This window comes from Eschrichtius robustus, chromosome 11 (genome assembly GCF_028021215.1).
Source record: "Eschrichtius robustus isolate mEscRob2 chromosome 11, mEscRob2.pri, whole genome shotgun sequence".
NCBI classification, from domain to species: domain Eukaryota; kingdom Metazoa; phylum Chordata; class Mammalia; order Artiodactyla; family Eschrichtiidae; genus Eschrichtius; species Eschrichtius robustus.
In genome coordinates this window covers 19,104,047-19,121,107 of record NC_090834.1, presented here as the reverse complement: position 1 = coordinate 19,121,107, position 17,061 = coordinate 19,104,047, and the positions used below count along the sequence as shown (strand labels likewise).

Here is a 17,061-nt window from a genome sequence, read left to right as displayed (position 1 = left end):
AATAGAATTCTTTCTCTCTGCCTGACTGTAGTAGCTGGAACATTGGTCTTCTCCTGCTTTTGCACTCAGACTTGGACTGGACCTTACACCATCGTCAGATCTCCTGGTTCTCAGGCCCTTGGACTTGCACTGGAACTCACACTATTGGCTCCGTGGGTCTCCAGCTTGCCAACTGCAGATGGTGCACTTCTCAGCCTCCATAATCATGTGAGCCAACTCCTTACAATAAATCTCTCTCTCTCTTTCTGTGAATGTGTCCATTGTCTCCTTCTGCTCTAAATACTATGATTCCCTGGATAATAACCATCACTTATCCCTACTGACCAGGTGCCTGCCACCTTAACCGTAAATCTTAGGAGAAAGTGCCATTTCTCCATTTTTTTTAAAAAAAATTTTTTGTACTTTTTAAAAAAAATATAAATTTATTTATTTATTTTTGGCTGTGTTGGGTCTTCGTTTCTGTGCGAGGGCTTTCTCTAGTTGCGGCAAGCGGGGGCCACTCTTCATCGCGGTGCGCAGGCCTCTCACTATCGCGGCCTCTCTCGTTGTAGAGCACAGGCTCCAGACGCGCAGGCTCAGTAGTTGTGGCTCACGGGCCTAGTTGCTCCGCGGCATGTGGGAATCTTCCCAGACCAGGGCTCGAACCCGTGTCCCCTGCATTAGCAGGCAGATTCTCAACCACTGCGCCACCAGGGAAGCCCCATTTTTTATTTAAAGGAGAACTCTGAAGATCAGAGAGATCACATAACTCTCCTCTCTGAAGGTCTCGCGTATACTAATAAGTAAAATCGGATTCACACCCAAGCCTGCCTCTCCCAAGTACGCTGCAGACCTTCCCTCTTTGGGGCCAGGGATATTAAGCTAATGCAAGTGACACACCCTGCCACCCCAGAAAACAAAGAAGCCACAACCTGGCGCTGATTTAGGGATCAGCGCAGGTCACTCGGGCTTCTTTTGCTCCCCCCAGCTTCCCCGGTCCCCAGCGGGCTTCCCACGCCCCAGCTCGGCCTTGAACTTGGCTGCCCGCTCCGGAACTAAAACGCAGGGCGCGTCAGACCACGGGGCCACGTCCGCCCCTGGCCCTTTGGCGCCGCCCCGCCTCAGCCTAGGTCGGTCACCACCCGCCCACAGCCGCCATTTCCTGTCCAGCTCTGGGCGAGTCAGGTCAGTGCAACGGGGTGGCCCGGGGTCTGCCCTGGTCCTGGTCCTAATCTGGCCGTCAGAGCCAAGCAGAGGACGATGGTTTGGACCCCGGCGGATGGGACGGTATCAGCTGAGGGCCGCCGGGACCTCCACGGCGGGCACTGGGCCGGTGGACGCTCTGGAGCGGTTGCCGGGCAACGGTGCCGCCGGCCCCGCCCCTCTGCGCCGGCTGGGGAGGGGCATTTGGGGTGAGCCGATCTCCTGGCTCCAGGCGGGGCGCAGGCTCCTTCGCAGTGAAGTGGATACCGTCGGACGCCCTGGACATCACCGTGCCCTGGCCTTCTCGTCCCGTCGTGGGTTCGCTGCCCAGGCATGGCGCGCCCTTAGACCCTGGCCTGGGCGCAGAGGGCTTGGCGCCTGCCCGCGGGAGTTCTGAGCCTGCCTTCTGCCTCTCCTAACCTTGGGCAAGTCAACTGACTTGACTAGGCCTCAGTTCCACGGGAGCCTGAATTGTTAAGAGCTGGAAAGAAACCTAGCGATCATTTAGTTAAGCCAGAGGTCCCCAGCCCTGTTTTATAGATAAGGATGTCTTGCAGTAACCACTCATTGCCTACTTGGTGCTTTAAATTAATCCCCAGATAGCCCTCTGTTTGTATTATAGTTTCCAGAGAATGAATGAGGCCTCTGAGGGTCAGAGAGGTTGTGACTTTAGCTGAGGTAGCACAGCTTATAACTGGTGGAGTCTCAGATCAAATAACTCACGGCTTGTTCCTGGCAGATTTCAAATTTCCAGTTAAAGGTGCCTTATTTGGCTACACTGTTATTAAACCTTGCTGTAAATCAGAATCACCTGGAGAGTGTTTAAAACTACATTCCTGGGTACTCTCTCAGGCTTACTAACTGAGGGGCTCTGGGCTAAGGCTGAACCAGTTTTTGGATGATTCTTATGGTCTGTGGGTGGACCTTTGAGAACCACTGGCTATAGCGTGAGGCCTTTCACTCAAAAACAACTGAGAGATGATCCAACTAAAGTACCTGGAGAGGAGAAGAGAGGCTGGCATGCAGGGCTGTCAAGTTCTAACCCCTCCATGCAATTTGTAGCTTCTCTTCACTCCTCAGAAATAAGCCAGAGGCTTACATTTTAAATAGTTTGGACATTTAGATGCAAATTGTCCCATTTTTGGTTACCTGTCACACAGCCAGGTCCAAAGCTTCTGGCTGGGCCAGCCTGTCATGATCAAAGTCAAGCGTTAGAGTGTCCTCCTCCATCTCTGGTGGCCTGTCAACTGCTCTCCACCTGGCCGCCTTCAAGCCAGGTCCCTGAATCACAGCAGCTGATGTTGGCTTTGTAGGGACATTTCGCAGAGCACTTTCCCCATTGGAGGGAGGCTGGCAGCTTTCCAGAAATATCGCCACACGTAATGAGGGTCCCTTGGCCTTAACAGCAGTCAGAGTGAAGTAGATCACCCTGCTTGTTATTCATGACTTTTCTAAACACAAATCCATCTTAAAAATAATTACCTGGCTCTTAGTTTTAGAAGGCTAATCAGCCTGACAAATTCTGTTTAGAGATTTATTTTTATTAATTTTCATCATTTATGCTGCCTCCCTCAGGGATTCTGGTTCACAATGGCTGACTATCAAGAGGAAGACTTGCAGAAATTTCTTAAAAATGTAGACGAAATCAGTAAGTACCAGTAAATCATATACAAATTAAATTTTACTTTAGGGAGGTGGAGTGATTAAAGAGAGATGATTACTCTAAGTTAGTTCCTGGGTTGCCTGACAGGTTTACGACTCTTAAGGAAAAAAACGTTCTTGAGGTTAAACAGAAGGGGTATTGAGAAGCAAGTAATATTGGAGCCTGGGGGTAATATTTTTTGGCTGTTAATTGGTATCAGAGAAGCTGCTAACATTCTGATTGAATTCAGGCTGACAGCTCTTCCTTGTATTTTCTCCCCTTCTGTGTAGAATCAGGTCAAAAGGAGCTTCTATTTCCCCATCACCAATGAGCCTATTCTTCCCTTGGAGAAGATCACTCAGGAGCCCCACTGATCAGTCTGAAATCCCTCTTGTTTTAGGGGAGAGCCGTTTCTGGTTTTGAGCTGCAGAGGCAAAGTCAAAAGGCTTTCCCTCAGGGTCCATCACATTACATAGATGGCTCCTGGGTCCATCACATTACATAGATGGCTTCTGGTTGTCATACTCCTGTCTCTCCTCCTCTAGGCAGGAAGACCCTTCCTCAGCTTAGACAGGTGGGATCTCAAAGGACATACTGTGACCACACAGATCACATACAGGAGATTCCAGAGCACTCAGTCCCTGCTCAGACTTCAGGGAGCTTGTTTGAGGATAGAGACAAGAAAGCCAACAGTGAAACAAACCTTACATATCAAATAGAAATATATTGAAGTTGCTGCTTCTCACAGGCTGTATGGGTCCAAAGAATAAAATGGTTTTAAAAATAGTTCAGGCAACTTCATAGATGGTACATGCTTAGGGTGTTCTTTGGGTTTGTCATGGGCCTCTTCTCCTCGGCCCATCCCCCAAATGTTGTTCTGGCCTGGCCCACTGCTCACCTTTCTCTTCAGGTGATCTAGCCCAAGCATGTGGTTTTAGCTACCACCCTTGTGATGACCCCACATCTCAATTGCTACCAGCCACTTTTTTTGAGCCTCAGTGTCTATGCCAACTGTCATACCCATTGTATCCCTCAAGCACCATGAACTTAATGTGTCCAAAGTTTAGTTGATCGTCTCTTTCTCTGTCCCCACCACTGCCAAATAAAACCTGCTTCTCCTACCCTCCCATTCGTTCTAGTCTCACTTGGTGGCACTGCTGTCCCCAGATTTACAAGTCACATTGGCCTCCTCTCACCTCTCAGCCCTTAATTTAATCAGCCCTCAGGTTTGCCTTCTCCCTCCAGCTCCAACCTCTCCAACCTCCCTTTGTTCTGGTTCTCTTATCCAGACGATGTCAACAACCCCCTGATTGTTTTTCCCGCCTCCAGGCTTACACTCCCCACAGGGTAATGTATCTAAAATGCAAATCTGACCCAGCCACTTCTCTGCTTGCATTCTCCCCGAAGTCCCAATAAATTTCACGCTCTCATCAGGACCTAAGTCCTCCCGTGACCTTGGCCTTACCTCTCGCCTCCCCCTACCTCACACTTGAGCTACAGACTGCTTCCGGTTCCCCACACACCCCCTGACCGTTTGTCCTCTGCTTGCTGCCTTTGTCCTTCCCTCTGCCTCCCGGTCTTTCTTTACCTGGCTAACATTCATTCGTTCATTTCCATATCATTTGTATCAGTGCCGTCCGATAGAACTTTCTGTGATGATAGAAATGTTCTATAATCTGCACTGTCCACTGTGGTAACCAGTGACCACAAGTGGCTATCGAGGGTTTGAAATGTGGCTAGTGCTACTAAAGAAGTGAATTTCTCTATTTCGTTTAAGTAATTTAAATTTATATAGCCACATGTGTATAGATTCTATACATTCATTTCTTGGGCTCTTGCTGTGTACTGAGCATTGCTAGACCCTGGAGAGTACAGTAACAATGAATAAGAATTACTTTGCTTCATGGTACCTACAATCCGGTGGGGAAAACAGATATTAAACAAGTAATTTCAAGGGTGATGTATGCTACAAAGAAAGATTGGTAAAATGCAAGAGACTCTAACTCAGATTAGGGAGTTGTCTGATGGGCTGCTGTAACAAAATATCACAGACGGGGGGGCTTAGGCAACAGAAATTAATTTTTGTCACAGTTCTGGAGATCAGAAGTCCAAGATCAAGGTGTTAGGTTTAGTTTCTCCTGAGCCCTCTCTCCCTGGCTTGCAGACAACCCCCTTCTTACTGTGTCCTCACATGGTCTTTTCTCTGTGTGTGCACATCCCTGGTATCTCTTCCTCCTCTTATACGGACATCAATCCAATTGGTTTAGGGCCCCACCCTTATGACCTCATTTATCCTTCAGGACCTCTTTAAAAGCCCTATCTCCAAATACAGTCACACTGAGGGGATTAGGGCTCCAACATATGAATTGGGGCAGAGGGGCACAATTCAGCCCACAAATAAAGGCTTCCCTAAAGGATGAGATTTAAGCACAAGTCTGAAGTCTGAGTAGGAGATGGCCACTGGGGAGAGGGCAGGGGAGTATTCTAAATGGGGAGAAAGTACGTAGGAAAGATGGAAGTTAAGAGCAAGTGTGGTACTTTTGAGAAACTGAAAGATTAAAAAGCTCAGTATAGCTGGAGAGAATAGATCAAGGAGAGAAGGGTCCCATCTGAGTCCAGAAAGGCCAGATCAGGAACGACCTTGGAAGCCACAGTAAGGAATTTGTGTTTATCCTGAGAGCAATGGGAATCCTTTGGAGGGTTTACTTGGAGCAGAAACATGGTCAGATTTACACCTTAGAAAAGTCACTCTGGCAGTGGTAGACTGGAGGGGAGAAGCAAACAGGTGCTGAGAGCCAGCTAGGAGGCTGTTACAGTGCTCCCGGGAGAAGAGACTGTGGCTGGAATGGACACAAGTTGACAGATTGGAGAGATAATTCAGAGCTTACTTGACAGGCTTTAGTGTTGATGGCTGTGAAGGTGGAGGGAGAACAAAGGCTTAAGGATGAGCCTGAGAGTCTTGATTGAATGACAAGTGGATGGTTGGACCATCTGCTGAGATAGGGGCATTTGAAGGAGGAACAGTCTGGGGAGAAAGAGGGTAGGCAGATGAGTAAGGCATCCTAGTGAAGATGTTCAGAAGGCAGTTGGCTTTGTGAGTCTGAGCCTAAGAGAGAGGGTAGCTAGGGAGGTCAGCTTAGGAGACACTGGCATCTGCATGGTATTTGGAGCCATAGGAGGGAACAGGAATTCCTGGGAAAGGTGTAGAAAAAGAGAAGAGGGCTTGGGCAGAGAGTCTAAAGAGAAAAATTCAAAAAAAATCTATAAATAAATTATTAAAGTAAAGAAGGAAGTCGAGCAAGGTTTTTGGATACAAGGTTAATGTATAAAATTCAGTTGCATTCTTATATACTTCCTATATACCAGCAGCACTTCATTTACAATACCAAAATAAATCCATCAAAATATATGCAAGACCTTTATGGGGAAGGTTATAAAATTTAATTGAAAGAGCTCCCAGTGTTCAAAACTAGAACAATTTGAGCAAGAAAGCAAACACAGTATTGGATTATAGCCCAAAGTATAAAATAAATATCCATGAGTCTATATGGATATAAATAAACGATGAATAATAAACAAGTAAATAAATATGTAAGGCAAATCTCCCATACAGAAGAATTTCAAACAATTTATGTAGATATTCCCGCCTCTAGAAGGTAGAGCATAACTCTTCACCGCTGAAAGTGAGATAACATTTACTGACTTGCTTCCAAAGAGTACAGTACAGGAAAAGAGGGGAAAAAGTAACTTTAAGATGGAAAAAGCTGGCGAACTCTACCTTAGGTGGTCAAAGTTAACATCATGATAAATCATACTGATAACATGTACCCTTAATATGTGCTATGGTCTTCCTCCCAAAATCTTGATAACCTCAGTCTAACTGTGACAATAACATCAGGTAAACCTAAACTGAAAACTATTCTACAAAAAATACCTGACCAGTAGTTCTCAAAACTGTCAAGGAAAACAAGGAAGGTCTGAGAAATTGTCATAGCCCAGAGAATTATAAGGAGACATGATTAAATGTAATGTGATATCCTAGATGGTATCCTGGAATGGAAAAAGGATATTACGGAGAGATTAATGAAATTATAATAAAGTTCAGAGTTTAGTGAATAAAAATTTTAATTAGAAGACATAAAATATCTAAATAAGTGGAGATATACTTTATCATGGATGGGAAGACACATTTGGTAAGGAAATCTGTTCTTCTCAAATTATTCTCTACATTCAACACAATTTAGATCAAAATCCCAAAAATGTTTTGTTTAGAATTCAACAAGCTGATTCCAGAGTTCACACAGAAGAGCAAAGGGCCAAGAATTAATCCAGAAAATTTTGCAGAAAAATAAGAAGGTGGGATCTCCCTATCAGATGTTCAAGACTCATTATAAAGCTGAAGTAATTATGCACGGAAGTTTTGGTGCTGAAAAAGATGTCATCCAGTAGAATGGAATAAAGAGCCTAGAGCAGGTTCACGCACGTAACAGGGATGGCACAACACATCGGTGGGAAGTCAGGGATTCTTCAACAAATGGTGCTCGTGCCCTATGCAAAGTCAGCTCCAGGGGACTTCCCTGGTGGTCCAGTGGTTAAGACTCTGCACTTCCACTGCAGGGGGCATGGTTGCAATCCCTGGTCTGGGAATTAAGATCCCGCATGCCAAGCGGTGCGGCAAAAGAAAAAAAAAAAGTCAGCTCCAGGTGGATTAAATACCCTAATGAGAAAAACAGAATGTTAAAACATGTAGAAGACATGCAAGAGTATATTTGTAAACCTAATATACACAAAAGGCATAAAGCATAACGGGAAATATTGGTACATTTAACACATAGAAAAATCTCTTCAACAAAAGCTTCCATAAAAACAGATAAAAAGACAAACCATACTCAAGGAGATGTTCACAAACACATATCAGTCCGGAATATATAAAGAAACCATAATAAGAAAAAGACAAACAACCCAATAGAAAATCGGCCAAGGATAGGAGCAGGCAGTTGACAGAAAAGGAAATCCAAATGGCCTACAAACCAATGAAAAGATGCTCGATCCCAATCATGTTCAGGAAAATGCAAATGAAAACATTAAGGAGATAAATGCATTATAGTGGCAACAACTTGAAAGTTTGACAACAAACATTAACTAGGATGTGGAGGCATGGAACTCTTGTACACAGCTTATAGGAATAAAACTTGATACAGCCGTAACCTGAGGAATATGTCACATGTGTGCATGGGGAAATATGTACACAGATATTCGATTCGTCATTTATTCACTAGCAAAAAATTTAAAAACACCTGGGTGTCCATCAATAAGAGAATGGATTACCTATGGTATATACAGTGATTAAAATAAATCAACTGCAACTATTAGTATCAAGAACAAATCTCTAAAGCATATTAGGAGAAAAAACTAGGTTGCAAAAGAATGCACGCTTTGTAAAAACCATTTATTTAAGATGTTTAAATACACACATATACACAAATTCTCTAGTAGGTGAATAGGTTCTGGGGATCTAATATACAGCATGGTGACTATTGTTAACAATACTGTACTATACACTTCAAAGTTGCTGAGAGAGTAGATCTTAAATGTTCTCACCACACACACAAAAAATGAAATTATATGAGGATATGGGTGTGTTAACTAACCTTGGTGTGGGAATCATTTCTCAGTGTATACGTGTATCAAATCACCATGTTGTACACCTTAAACTTACACAATGTCATGTGTCAATTATATCTCAATAAAGCTGGAAAAATAAAAGCCCTTCCCCATGAAATTTTCTACACCATCTTTTTAGTGAATGGAGTCTTTCTTTTTGAAGACCTTGCTTGAATGATTCACCTCTGATTTCTCCTGTAGCCAATTTAATTCAGGAGATGAATTCTGATGACCCAGTCGTACGAGACAAAGCTGTCCTTGAGACAGAAAAGAGACTGCAGTTTACAGAGGAAGACCAAGAGGAGGACGAGTGCAGGACCACCGTGAACAAGACCATGATCAGTCCTCCACAAGCTCCCACAAAGGTGCCCTTTCCCTATGGTGGAGTTATCTAAGTAGACAGTGAGGAGGTCTGCATAAAGCAGGGGAAGTAGTGGTTTAATCTCAACTGCCTGGTGAGGCTGAAATAGCCTTTTGTTTTGTAGATTCACTAGATTTATTTTCCGCAAGGAAGTATAAACTCTGATTTCTTTTCTTGATCTTTCTGGGTCATCCTTAAACAGCCCTTTGGGTTTGTTTTAATGAAAATTTGGCCTCTCTACCCACTGAGCTTGTGACCATTTTTAAGCTGTTTTTTTTTTTTAACATCTTTATTGGAGTATAATTGCTTTACAACGGTGTGTTAGTTTCTGCTTTATAACAAAGTGAATCAGTTATACATATACATATGTTCCCATATCTCTTCCCTCTTGCATCTCCCTCCCTCCCACCCTCCCCATCCCACCCCTCTAGGTGGTCACAAAGCACAGAGCTGATCTCCCTTTGCTATGCGGTTGCTTCCCACTGGCTATCTATTTTACGTTTGGTAGTGTATATATGTCCATGCCATTCTCTCACTTTGTCACATCTTGCCCTTCCCCCTCCCCATATCCTCAACTCCATTCTCTAGTAGGTCTGTGTCTTTATTCCCGTCTTGCCACTAGGTTCTTCATGACCTTTTTTTTTTTTTCCCTTAGATTCCATATATATGTGTTAGCATACTGTATTTGTTTTTCTCTTTCTGACTTACTTCACTCTGTATGACAGACTCTAACTCCATCCACCTCACTACAAATAACTCCATTTCGTTTCTTTTTATGGCTGAGTAATATTCCATTGTATATATGTGCCACATCTTCTTTATCCATTCATCCGATGATGGACACTTAGGTTGCTTCCATGTCCTGGCTATTGTAAATAGAGCTGCAATGAACATTGTGGCACATGACTCTTTTTGAATTATGGTTTTCTCAGGGTATATGCTGGGTAGTGGGATTGCTGGGTCGTATGGTAGTTCTATTTTTAGTTTTTTAAGGAACCTCCAAGCTGTTAAGGTAATATATTCTACTAACTCATATTTCCAACTCATACAGCCACAGCGGCGGTCCCTTGACCTGCTTGCCCTTGTTTCTGCAGATGTAGCCCCATAATAATTGTGCCCATAACTCGATCTCCTGATTTACAGTAAGCCCCCTGAATTTTGAGCCTTTCAGTATCGATGGTTAAAGGAAATGACCCTACTCCCCACTTGTAATTGATCTGCCTTCTTGCTTTGTATATGTATAAATGAGGGAGTGGTTTTTGAAATTTGTGTCTTTGTTTTTATGATAACCTGTGCCCTGCAGAACACAGATGAAATAAACACAGGTAAGGACAGCATCTCTCTTTCCAATGTGTATTATTCCTTTAGGATCAGTGTTTATTGATTGTAGCTTCCAGACCCTTAAACTATAGCCTCTGGGCTCTTACAAACAACCCATGAACGAAAACCTACTGATGACTCAGTTCTGTTACTAGTAGTCAGAGGGGACGGTACTCAGAGGGTTTTTCCTATGTTCCCCTGGCCAGTCTTTTGTAAACTGAATTCAGTTATTCTGTTTCATCCAATTTACTCTTAGCTGCTTAAAGGGATCCAGAGAGTTTCTCAGTTGCTCAGCTCAGAAGCTCATTATGCTAAGTGGAACAAAAAAGTCTGTCTTCAAAGAAAAACTCTTTTAAAAGGCATAATTCAAATTTGAAGCACAGACATAGTCACCGTGTATAATAATACATCACACAGATTACCATTTAATGTCAAATTAAGAAAATGTCGTTTTAGTTGTCTCCGAATCTGTGTGTGTGTGTGTGTGTGTGTGTGTGTGTGCGCGCGCGCGCGCGTACATGTGCCTACATGTGAATGCATGAAAGGTGTGGCTCTAAAACTCTAAAGTAGCTTTTTTCTGAATTTGAGCTAAAGAACTGATTATAGTATTTGGATTTTTCTTTCTAATATTTGAAATTACGCTGTTGTCAGAGGCCTTCTTGGCATCTATGGAGAAGGATGCAAAAGAACGTGCCAAAAGAAGAAGGGAAAACAAAGTCTTAGCAGATGGTAATTGTCAGTCTTTTCACTTTTCAAGAGCCAGGGTGATTTGTGCTAGAAAGAGCAAGGAAGTCTCTATGCTAATGTTTGAGGATATCAAGATTCCCAGTGGGTGGGTTCATGATGGGCCTGAGGCAGTGGGACCTGGCCAGGCAGAAACTAGTCTGTTTCCTGTTCCCACAGCAACAATCAGGGAGTCAAGACACAGCCCTGAGTCAGCCTCCACAGTCAGACCTTTCTAAAGCACATGGATGGATTTAGCAGCACTAAGTGATGCTTGGAAAGTAGGGAGGGATGGGAGTGAGGTACTACTGTCCAGCCTGAGGCACAGATGAAGAAATGAAAAAGAAAAATGAAACAAGCAAACAAAGCTGGGAGAAGGGAGAGGGGAAATAAAGGAAAAGAAAGAACTAGGGTTGTGTGTGTGGTGAGGAAGATACACATGACAGAAGAATGCTTTCAGCACTTATTTTATACCACTCAGTGGTATGTGTGCTGCAGATCTGAACGATTCCATATTTGCTAGAAAATTAGTTGTTTGAATCTCTTTATGAGACGTTTGAATGTGTAGACTTGCTCTTTGTGGCAAGTTTGGGGTGTTCTGAGCCTTGAGGCAGAAACATTTACTTTTTCTGAGAAGCTGCTTAGAGGACTTCGGGTAGATTGAGAGAACAGAAACCTACCTGGAATTATCTGCAGAGAGAAGTAAGTGACAGGCCCCCTTTGGATGAATGGAAGCTCTGACCTTCCAAGTAGAGTTGGAAAATCAGGGCAATGAAGTCTGAAAGAATTTTCCAGTGTGTGGGGAGAGCTCACCTGTATAACTTCTATTCTCACAGCCCTAAAAGAAAAGGGGAATGAAGCATTTGTCAAAGGTGATTATGAAACAGCCATCCTGTGCTACAGTGAGGGTTTGGAGAAGCTGAAGGACATGAAAGTACTGTACACCAACCGAGCCCAAGTGAGTGATCCAAGGATGTGTCCACGGGCTTTCCTCAGGGAACAGTAGCCACTAACCTTGTGAAAGCAGAGAAAGATGAGACCAGATGGCGCCAGTGTTGTGCTCGTAACTGTGTAACAGCTGGCTCTGGTCTGGTTGGGGGTGGGGGCTGATTTGTATGGAGCATTTACCAATTTCCGTGGTGTAAATACTTTCACTGTGGTTCAATTTCAAGCTACCAACTTGGAATCATTGAAGGAGAACTTGGGAACAGCTACACGTAATCAGTTCTCTCCATAGTAGAAGTCCGCTTCAGCACATCACTGATGGTACCCAGGCATTTTCCCTCGTGTATAGACAAGAAAGCTAGTGGAATGAGACAGTCTATGAGACCTTGGAATTCTGCCACCACTGAAGTTGCTCAGCTTCTTTTTTTGATGCCAGTCTACACTCCTAAGGGTTACTCTCCTGTTAATTTCTTACCCATCGTATCAATCCCTCCTTGATTAAGCTTCTGTGACTGGGGTATACTGGAGAGCTAATGGGCCTAGAGCCAATTTCTCAGAAATTTTCAGTTTCTGAAATCCCTCGTACCTCCGTTTTATATCACAGACGAGCTCAGATTCCTGGAACACCAGGTAAAAACCATCACCCAGATGTTTATTATCTACTACTTAATGAAGGGCAAAATTAATAGTTCTCAGTTGAAACAAAAATGTCACCTGTGACCTTATCTTTGAAAAGTACTTGAGTTTGTGTATGGAAGAGCTCTCTGCTGCTCAGGCCTGAAAAATTGGCAGATTCGTGGACATGATTATCCAATGATCAGGATATGTTAGCAGGACCTGGGTGAGATGAACTTGACACCATGTCACTTACAAGAGGGAGAGATTCATCAGCTCCAATTTCTATAACTCAAGATTAAGAAGGTCCTGCTGTGGTATGTTGAGGAAGAGTGCAAGAAACAGGACGTTAGCAGTCCAGAAAGTCTGGGCAGTGACAGTGATTTAATGATAAATAAATCCAAGCACAACATAAGCTCGTTAGTTCAGCAGTTTGGATAAATCAGACTCGAGTTGAGGTGTCATTTACCTAGCCCCATTTGTGGAGAAAAATTGTAATAAAGAAGAGAATCAGTAAATAAAATGGCCAGAGGTTGATTTTGCCATGTACTTCTTATCCCCCTAACAAGATTATAAACTTTTTGAAGGTAAAAACTGCCATATACTTTTCCCCCTAATGCTTTACTTACAACAGATGTTCAATAAATCCTTGTTAAGTTACATAACACTGGGTGGAGGCGTAATAAGTCCATTTAAGGGAATGGCGTTTCTGTTGACACATCAAAAGAAACATTTAAATGCATACAATTAATAGAATAATCATAGTTCCTTTTTATTTATCACCAAATTTGGTCTCCAGAACATTTACCTACTGATGCTTATTCAGTCTTGTTACTCTGAAGTTATTTGAAAGCTGTAAAATTGAATTGCCTTTAAAATGTTATGTAATTCAGACTTATACTAATTCAAATGGTCTATACCCTGATTCATCTAAATTAGTTACATTTTTACTGTACTCAAGTTTAAGCAGCACTTTGATTAGTTCTGGAGAATCACATTAAGAATGACTGTGGATAAAAATAAGTAAATGCAATGAAAAGCTTTGGGAAGGCAATTCCTCCCACTTTTCCCAAAGAGAAAGCTTATTCAGAGACAAATGCAAAATGTGCTGCCTGGTGTTAAGAATCATTTGAACCGTTGACTATTTTTAAAATGCCTCCCTGTTTGCACGCAGTGTTAGAAAACACTTAATAAGGACCCTGTGAATTGAGAGTCGCTGCTTGCTGGAGAGAAAACCTACCCTTTCATCGCCGTGTTTTTCTCCTGGAGCTAATGTTATGATCAATAAATTGCTGGCGTGATTTAGATAAATCAGGAGTTTAATTGCCATTTGGAAAAGTCGTTCTTTTTAAAATGTGGAAAAACAAAAGAGAACAGGGAATTTATAGGGTGTTGGGTCCAAGCTTTAGAAAAAGAAAAAGAAAGAAAAGTGAAAGGCTGTGTAGAGAAATTGTTGAAGCCCATATAGACTTTTTCAGAGTCTGTATCCTGAATAACAGTGTCATGAAATTATGACTACGGTTGTCTAGAAGGATGTTAGTTTCTTCCTTGCATCCTCTGACTTTCTGATGAAACCCCACACCCGGAGGAAAGGATGGTTCTTTATAAACAGAGGGCTCAAAGAGTCGTCGTCTTCAATTAGTACTGAAGCCCTGTTAATGAAAGCACTGCATAGCAGCTTCCTATCTATTGGTGCGAAGCAGAAAATCCCATTAGCTGGCTATTGCCTGCTCACTCGTCACTTTGGTTGAATGCTTAGATTTCTCATGAATTATAACACTAACCTCATATTTGGCCTGTCCATGTAAATATCTCATCAGATTTATTGTTCAGAATGTCACAGTGCCCTGGTACAGTTTTGATCATGGGCAAACCTCCATGGAGTATTGGGTCTGTTATCGGTGACTGATGGGACCCTGGTACCTGGTTTTCCTTTCTTCCAACAGGGTGATCATTGCTGCTTCTTAGGGAACTTTCCAAAAGAAGAGCCCTTAAAGTCTACTTTGTGCAACTTGATAAGAATTTATTAAGCACCTTTCATGTCCAGTAATTAAATACAGAGGGTATAGTAGCCATGGTGCTTGCTGTTAAATGACTTTCATTTGCTTATATATCACACCTCTTGGAAACTATAAATGAACTAAATTCTTAATTCGGTTTAGTTTGAATGGATCACAGAATTCCGAGTTAATTCTTGATTTTCAAGATTTTCCCCAATTCTAGGAGATCCCAGAAGAGAGCCCCAAGGCATTTGAAATCGAGGGCTCCTGGTGATGGTCTGACCCTTAAATGTCAGCTCATTTCCTGTATCTCTTCCTTCTGGCTGCACTCATGAGGAAAGAAGGGGAACTTTTTCTTAAGCATATTTCCATAACAGCTTTATTGAGATACAATTGATATAACCTACAATCACCCATTGAAAATGTACAATTCAGTGGTTTTTAGCGTATTCACAGGGTTGTGCAACCCTTGCCACAGCCAACTTTAGAACAGTTTCATTATCCCCCAAAGAACCCCATACCCTTTAAGCAGTCACTCCCCAGTCCTCCTCCCCTCCCCCACCCCAGCCCTAGGCCACCACTAATCTACTTTCTGTCTCTATACATCTGCCTTTTCAGGACTTTTCATATAAGTGACATCATATAATATTTATCCTTATGTGTCTGGCTTCTTCCACTTACCAGTGTTTTCAAGGTCCATCCACGTTGTATGTAGTATGCATCAGTACTTCATTCCTGTTTATTGCCAAATAATATTTCATTGCCTCGATCTACCACATTTTGTCTATCCATTCAAAAATTGCTGGGCATTTGAGTCATTTCTGCTTTTTGGCTCTTATAAATAATTCTGCTGTGAACTCTGGTGTGCACCTTTTTGCATGAACACATGTTTATAGTCCTCTTGGCTATATACCCAGGAGTGAAATTGCTGGATCATATGGTACCTCTGGGTTTTACCTTTTCAGGAAATGTCAGACTGTCTTTCAAAATCGCTGCACCATTTTACCTTGCCACCAGCAGTGTATGAGTGTTCTGATTTCCTACCTTCTCACCAACACTTGTTATTATCTGTCTTTTTGATTCCCTTTCTCATTTGGTTTCCTTCTGGAACATTCACAGCAGGGTAGACTCCAGAAGCTAGCTCTTCCTTTGTAGGGGTGGTCAGTGTGCTGGGTATTTTCTGTTTGCCCCTCCAGATCCTTCTCTGCCCTGCTCTGTGCCCTGGGGGATTGACCTCTGTGGACTGCCCTCTTGGCTTCCCAGCTTTCTAACTTCCATTTGGGTTCAGCCAACGAGATGAGAAGGAAGGAGGAAAGTGAGCTGCGGCTTTATTCTCCCAGCTTCTGCTCTACTAAAGGCCTCAGCTCCTGTTAAGCAGCGCTGTTCACAAAGAGACCCTCTCCCGTTTTGTTCATTGCTTCTCCTTCTGCCTCTTCAGGTCTGGCAGCGGTGATGGCTTTCCACTGTTGGTCTCCCTCCACCCTGCCCTCACCCTGTAAATAGTCCCTTTATTAAACTCTCCCCGGTTACCCTGTGTGAGTGGCGTCTGCTTCCTGCTGGGACCCTGACTGGTACAGGTAGGGACGAGTTACTTCTCATCACCACTCTCCTGCCCGACTGCTCTTTCTGTGTTGATGGAAGACTGCCGGCTACAGAGCTGTGTGTGAATAGCAGCTGTTTGTGTCCTTACAGGCTTATATCAAACTTGGGGACTACCGGAAGGCACTGGTGGATTGTGAGTGGGCTCTGAAGGTAAGAAGACTGTTTCCTCTTCCACATGCTGGAGCTGGGCTTGCTGGGGCCAGATGTCTCAGTCCTGAAGGGAATAGAGGGGAGCTGCCGGTGTATCATGGCAGGAAAGGGTGTAGGCTCTGCAGTCAGAGTCTCAGTTTCCTCATCTGTAAAATGGGAACGAATAGAATTGTCGTGAGGGTTATGATAATGCACGCGGTGCCTTGCCCGTGGGAAGTACTCTGGAGGAGCTGCTGTTAGTATTGGTTTTTCAGGGTTTTATCGCAATGGCTCACCCTTCACTGTTGTGTTATCAGGTGCTTTGGTCCACGTGGTAGTGGAAACGCCTCCTTCTCTTTCCAGAGCTGACCTCGGGGGCTTGTTTCCACGGTGTTGCCATTCTTCCTCATCAGTTCGTGCTTTTCCTCTCCGGCTCTGATAATTTGGAAATGTATCATAGCACCCCCTCTTTGTAGAGGAATAATCAGAAGAAAGAATTCCTGTCGTTCAGCTTGGATACTAGTCAGGCCTCAGGCTGATAGCCTAATACTGTGCATGGTATTTCCTCTGAAACCTGACAGAATAGATAATCAAAGGTGGAGAGAAGGAAGGACCGTTGGTAGAAATATTAGAAGGGTTTTAAAAGAGAAATGTCATGATCACTTCATAGGAACATTATTTCAGATGACTAAATATTTAAATAACCCTTAATCCACATTCCCCCAAGTTACTCTGTCACAGGGGCTTAACTAAATAACCAAAACCAGCGCTTCTCAGCCTTCCTTGCTGAAGTGCTAACAGAACAAACACGAGCCCCTGGAGGGTCTAGAAGCAGAGAGCATGAAATTTCTTTTTAGACACGTGTTTTATCTTAAAAA

At 43.3% G+C, this 17,061-nt stretch overlaps 1 protein-coding gene across 10 annotated transcripts in view; it reads left to right on the top strand.

Annotated features, from left to right (window-relative positions):
* Positions 1–1,130: 1,130 nt before the first annotated feature.
* Positions 1,131–17,061, top strand: part of TTC12 (tetratricopeptide repeat domain 12) — a 50,214-nt gene continuing 34,283 nt past the window's right edge. For 3 of the 10 annotated variants that reach the window (XM_068555825.1, XM_068555828.1, XM_068555823.1), the window contains exons 1-7: positions 1,131–1,164; positions 2,758–2,830; positions 8,690–8,853; positions 10,153–10,174; positions 10,821–10,898; positions 11,729–11,850; positions 16,145–16,204. In XM_068555825.1, coding sequence (XP_068411926.1) covers positions 2,773–2,830; positions 8,690–8,853; positions 10,153–10,174; positions 10,821–10,898; positions 11,729–11,850; positions 16,145–16,204 — 504 coding nt within the window. In that variant the 5' untranslated portion in view covers positions 1,131–1,164; positions 2,758–2,772. Of the gene's footprint in view, positions 1,165–2,757; positions 2,831–8,689; positions 8,854–10,152; positions 10,175–10,820; positions 10,899–11,728; positions 11,851–15,890; positions 16,030–16,144; positions 16,205–17,061 lie in introns of those variants that run through there. The other 7 variants (XM_068555824.1, XM_068555826.1, XM_068555829.1 and 4 more) reach the window with 7 other exon arrangements.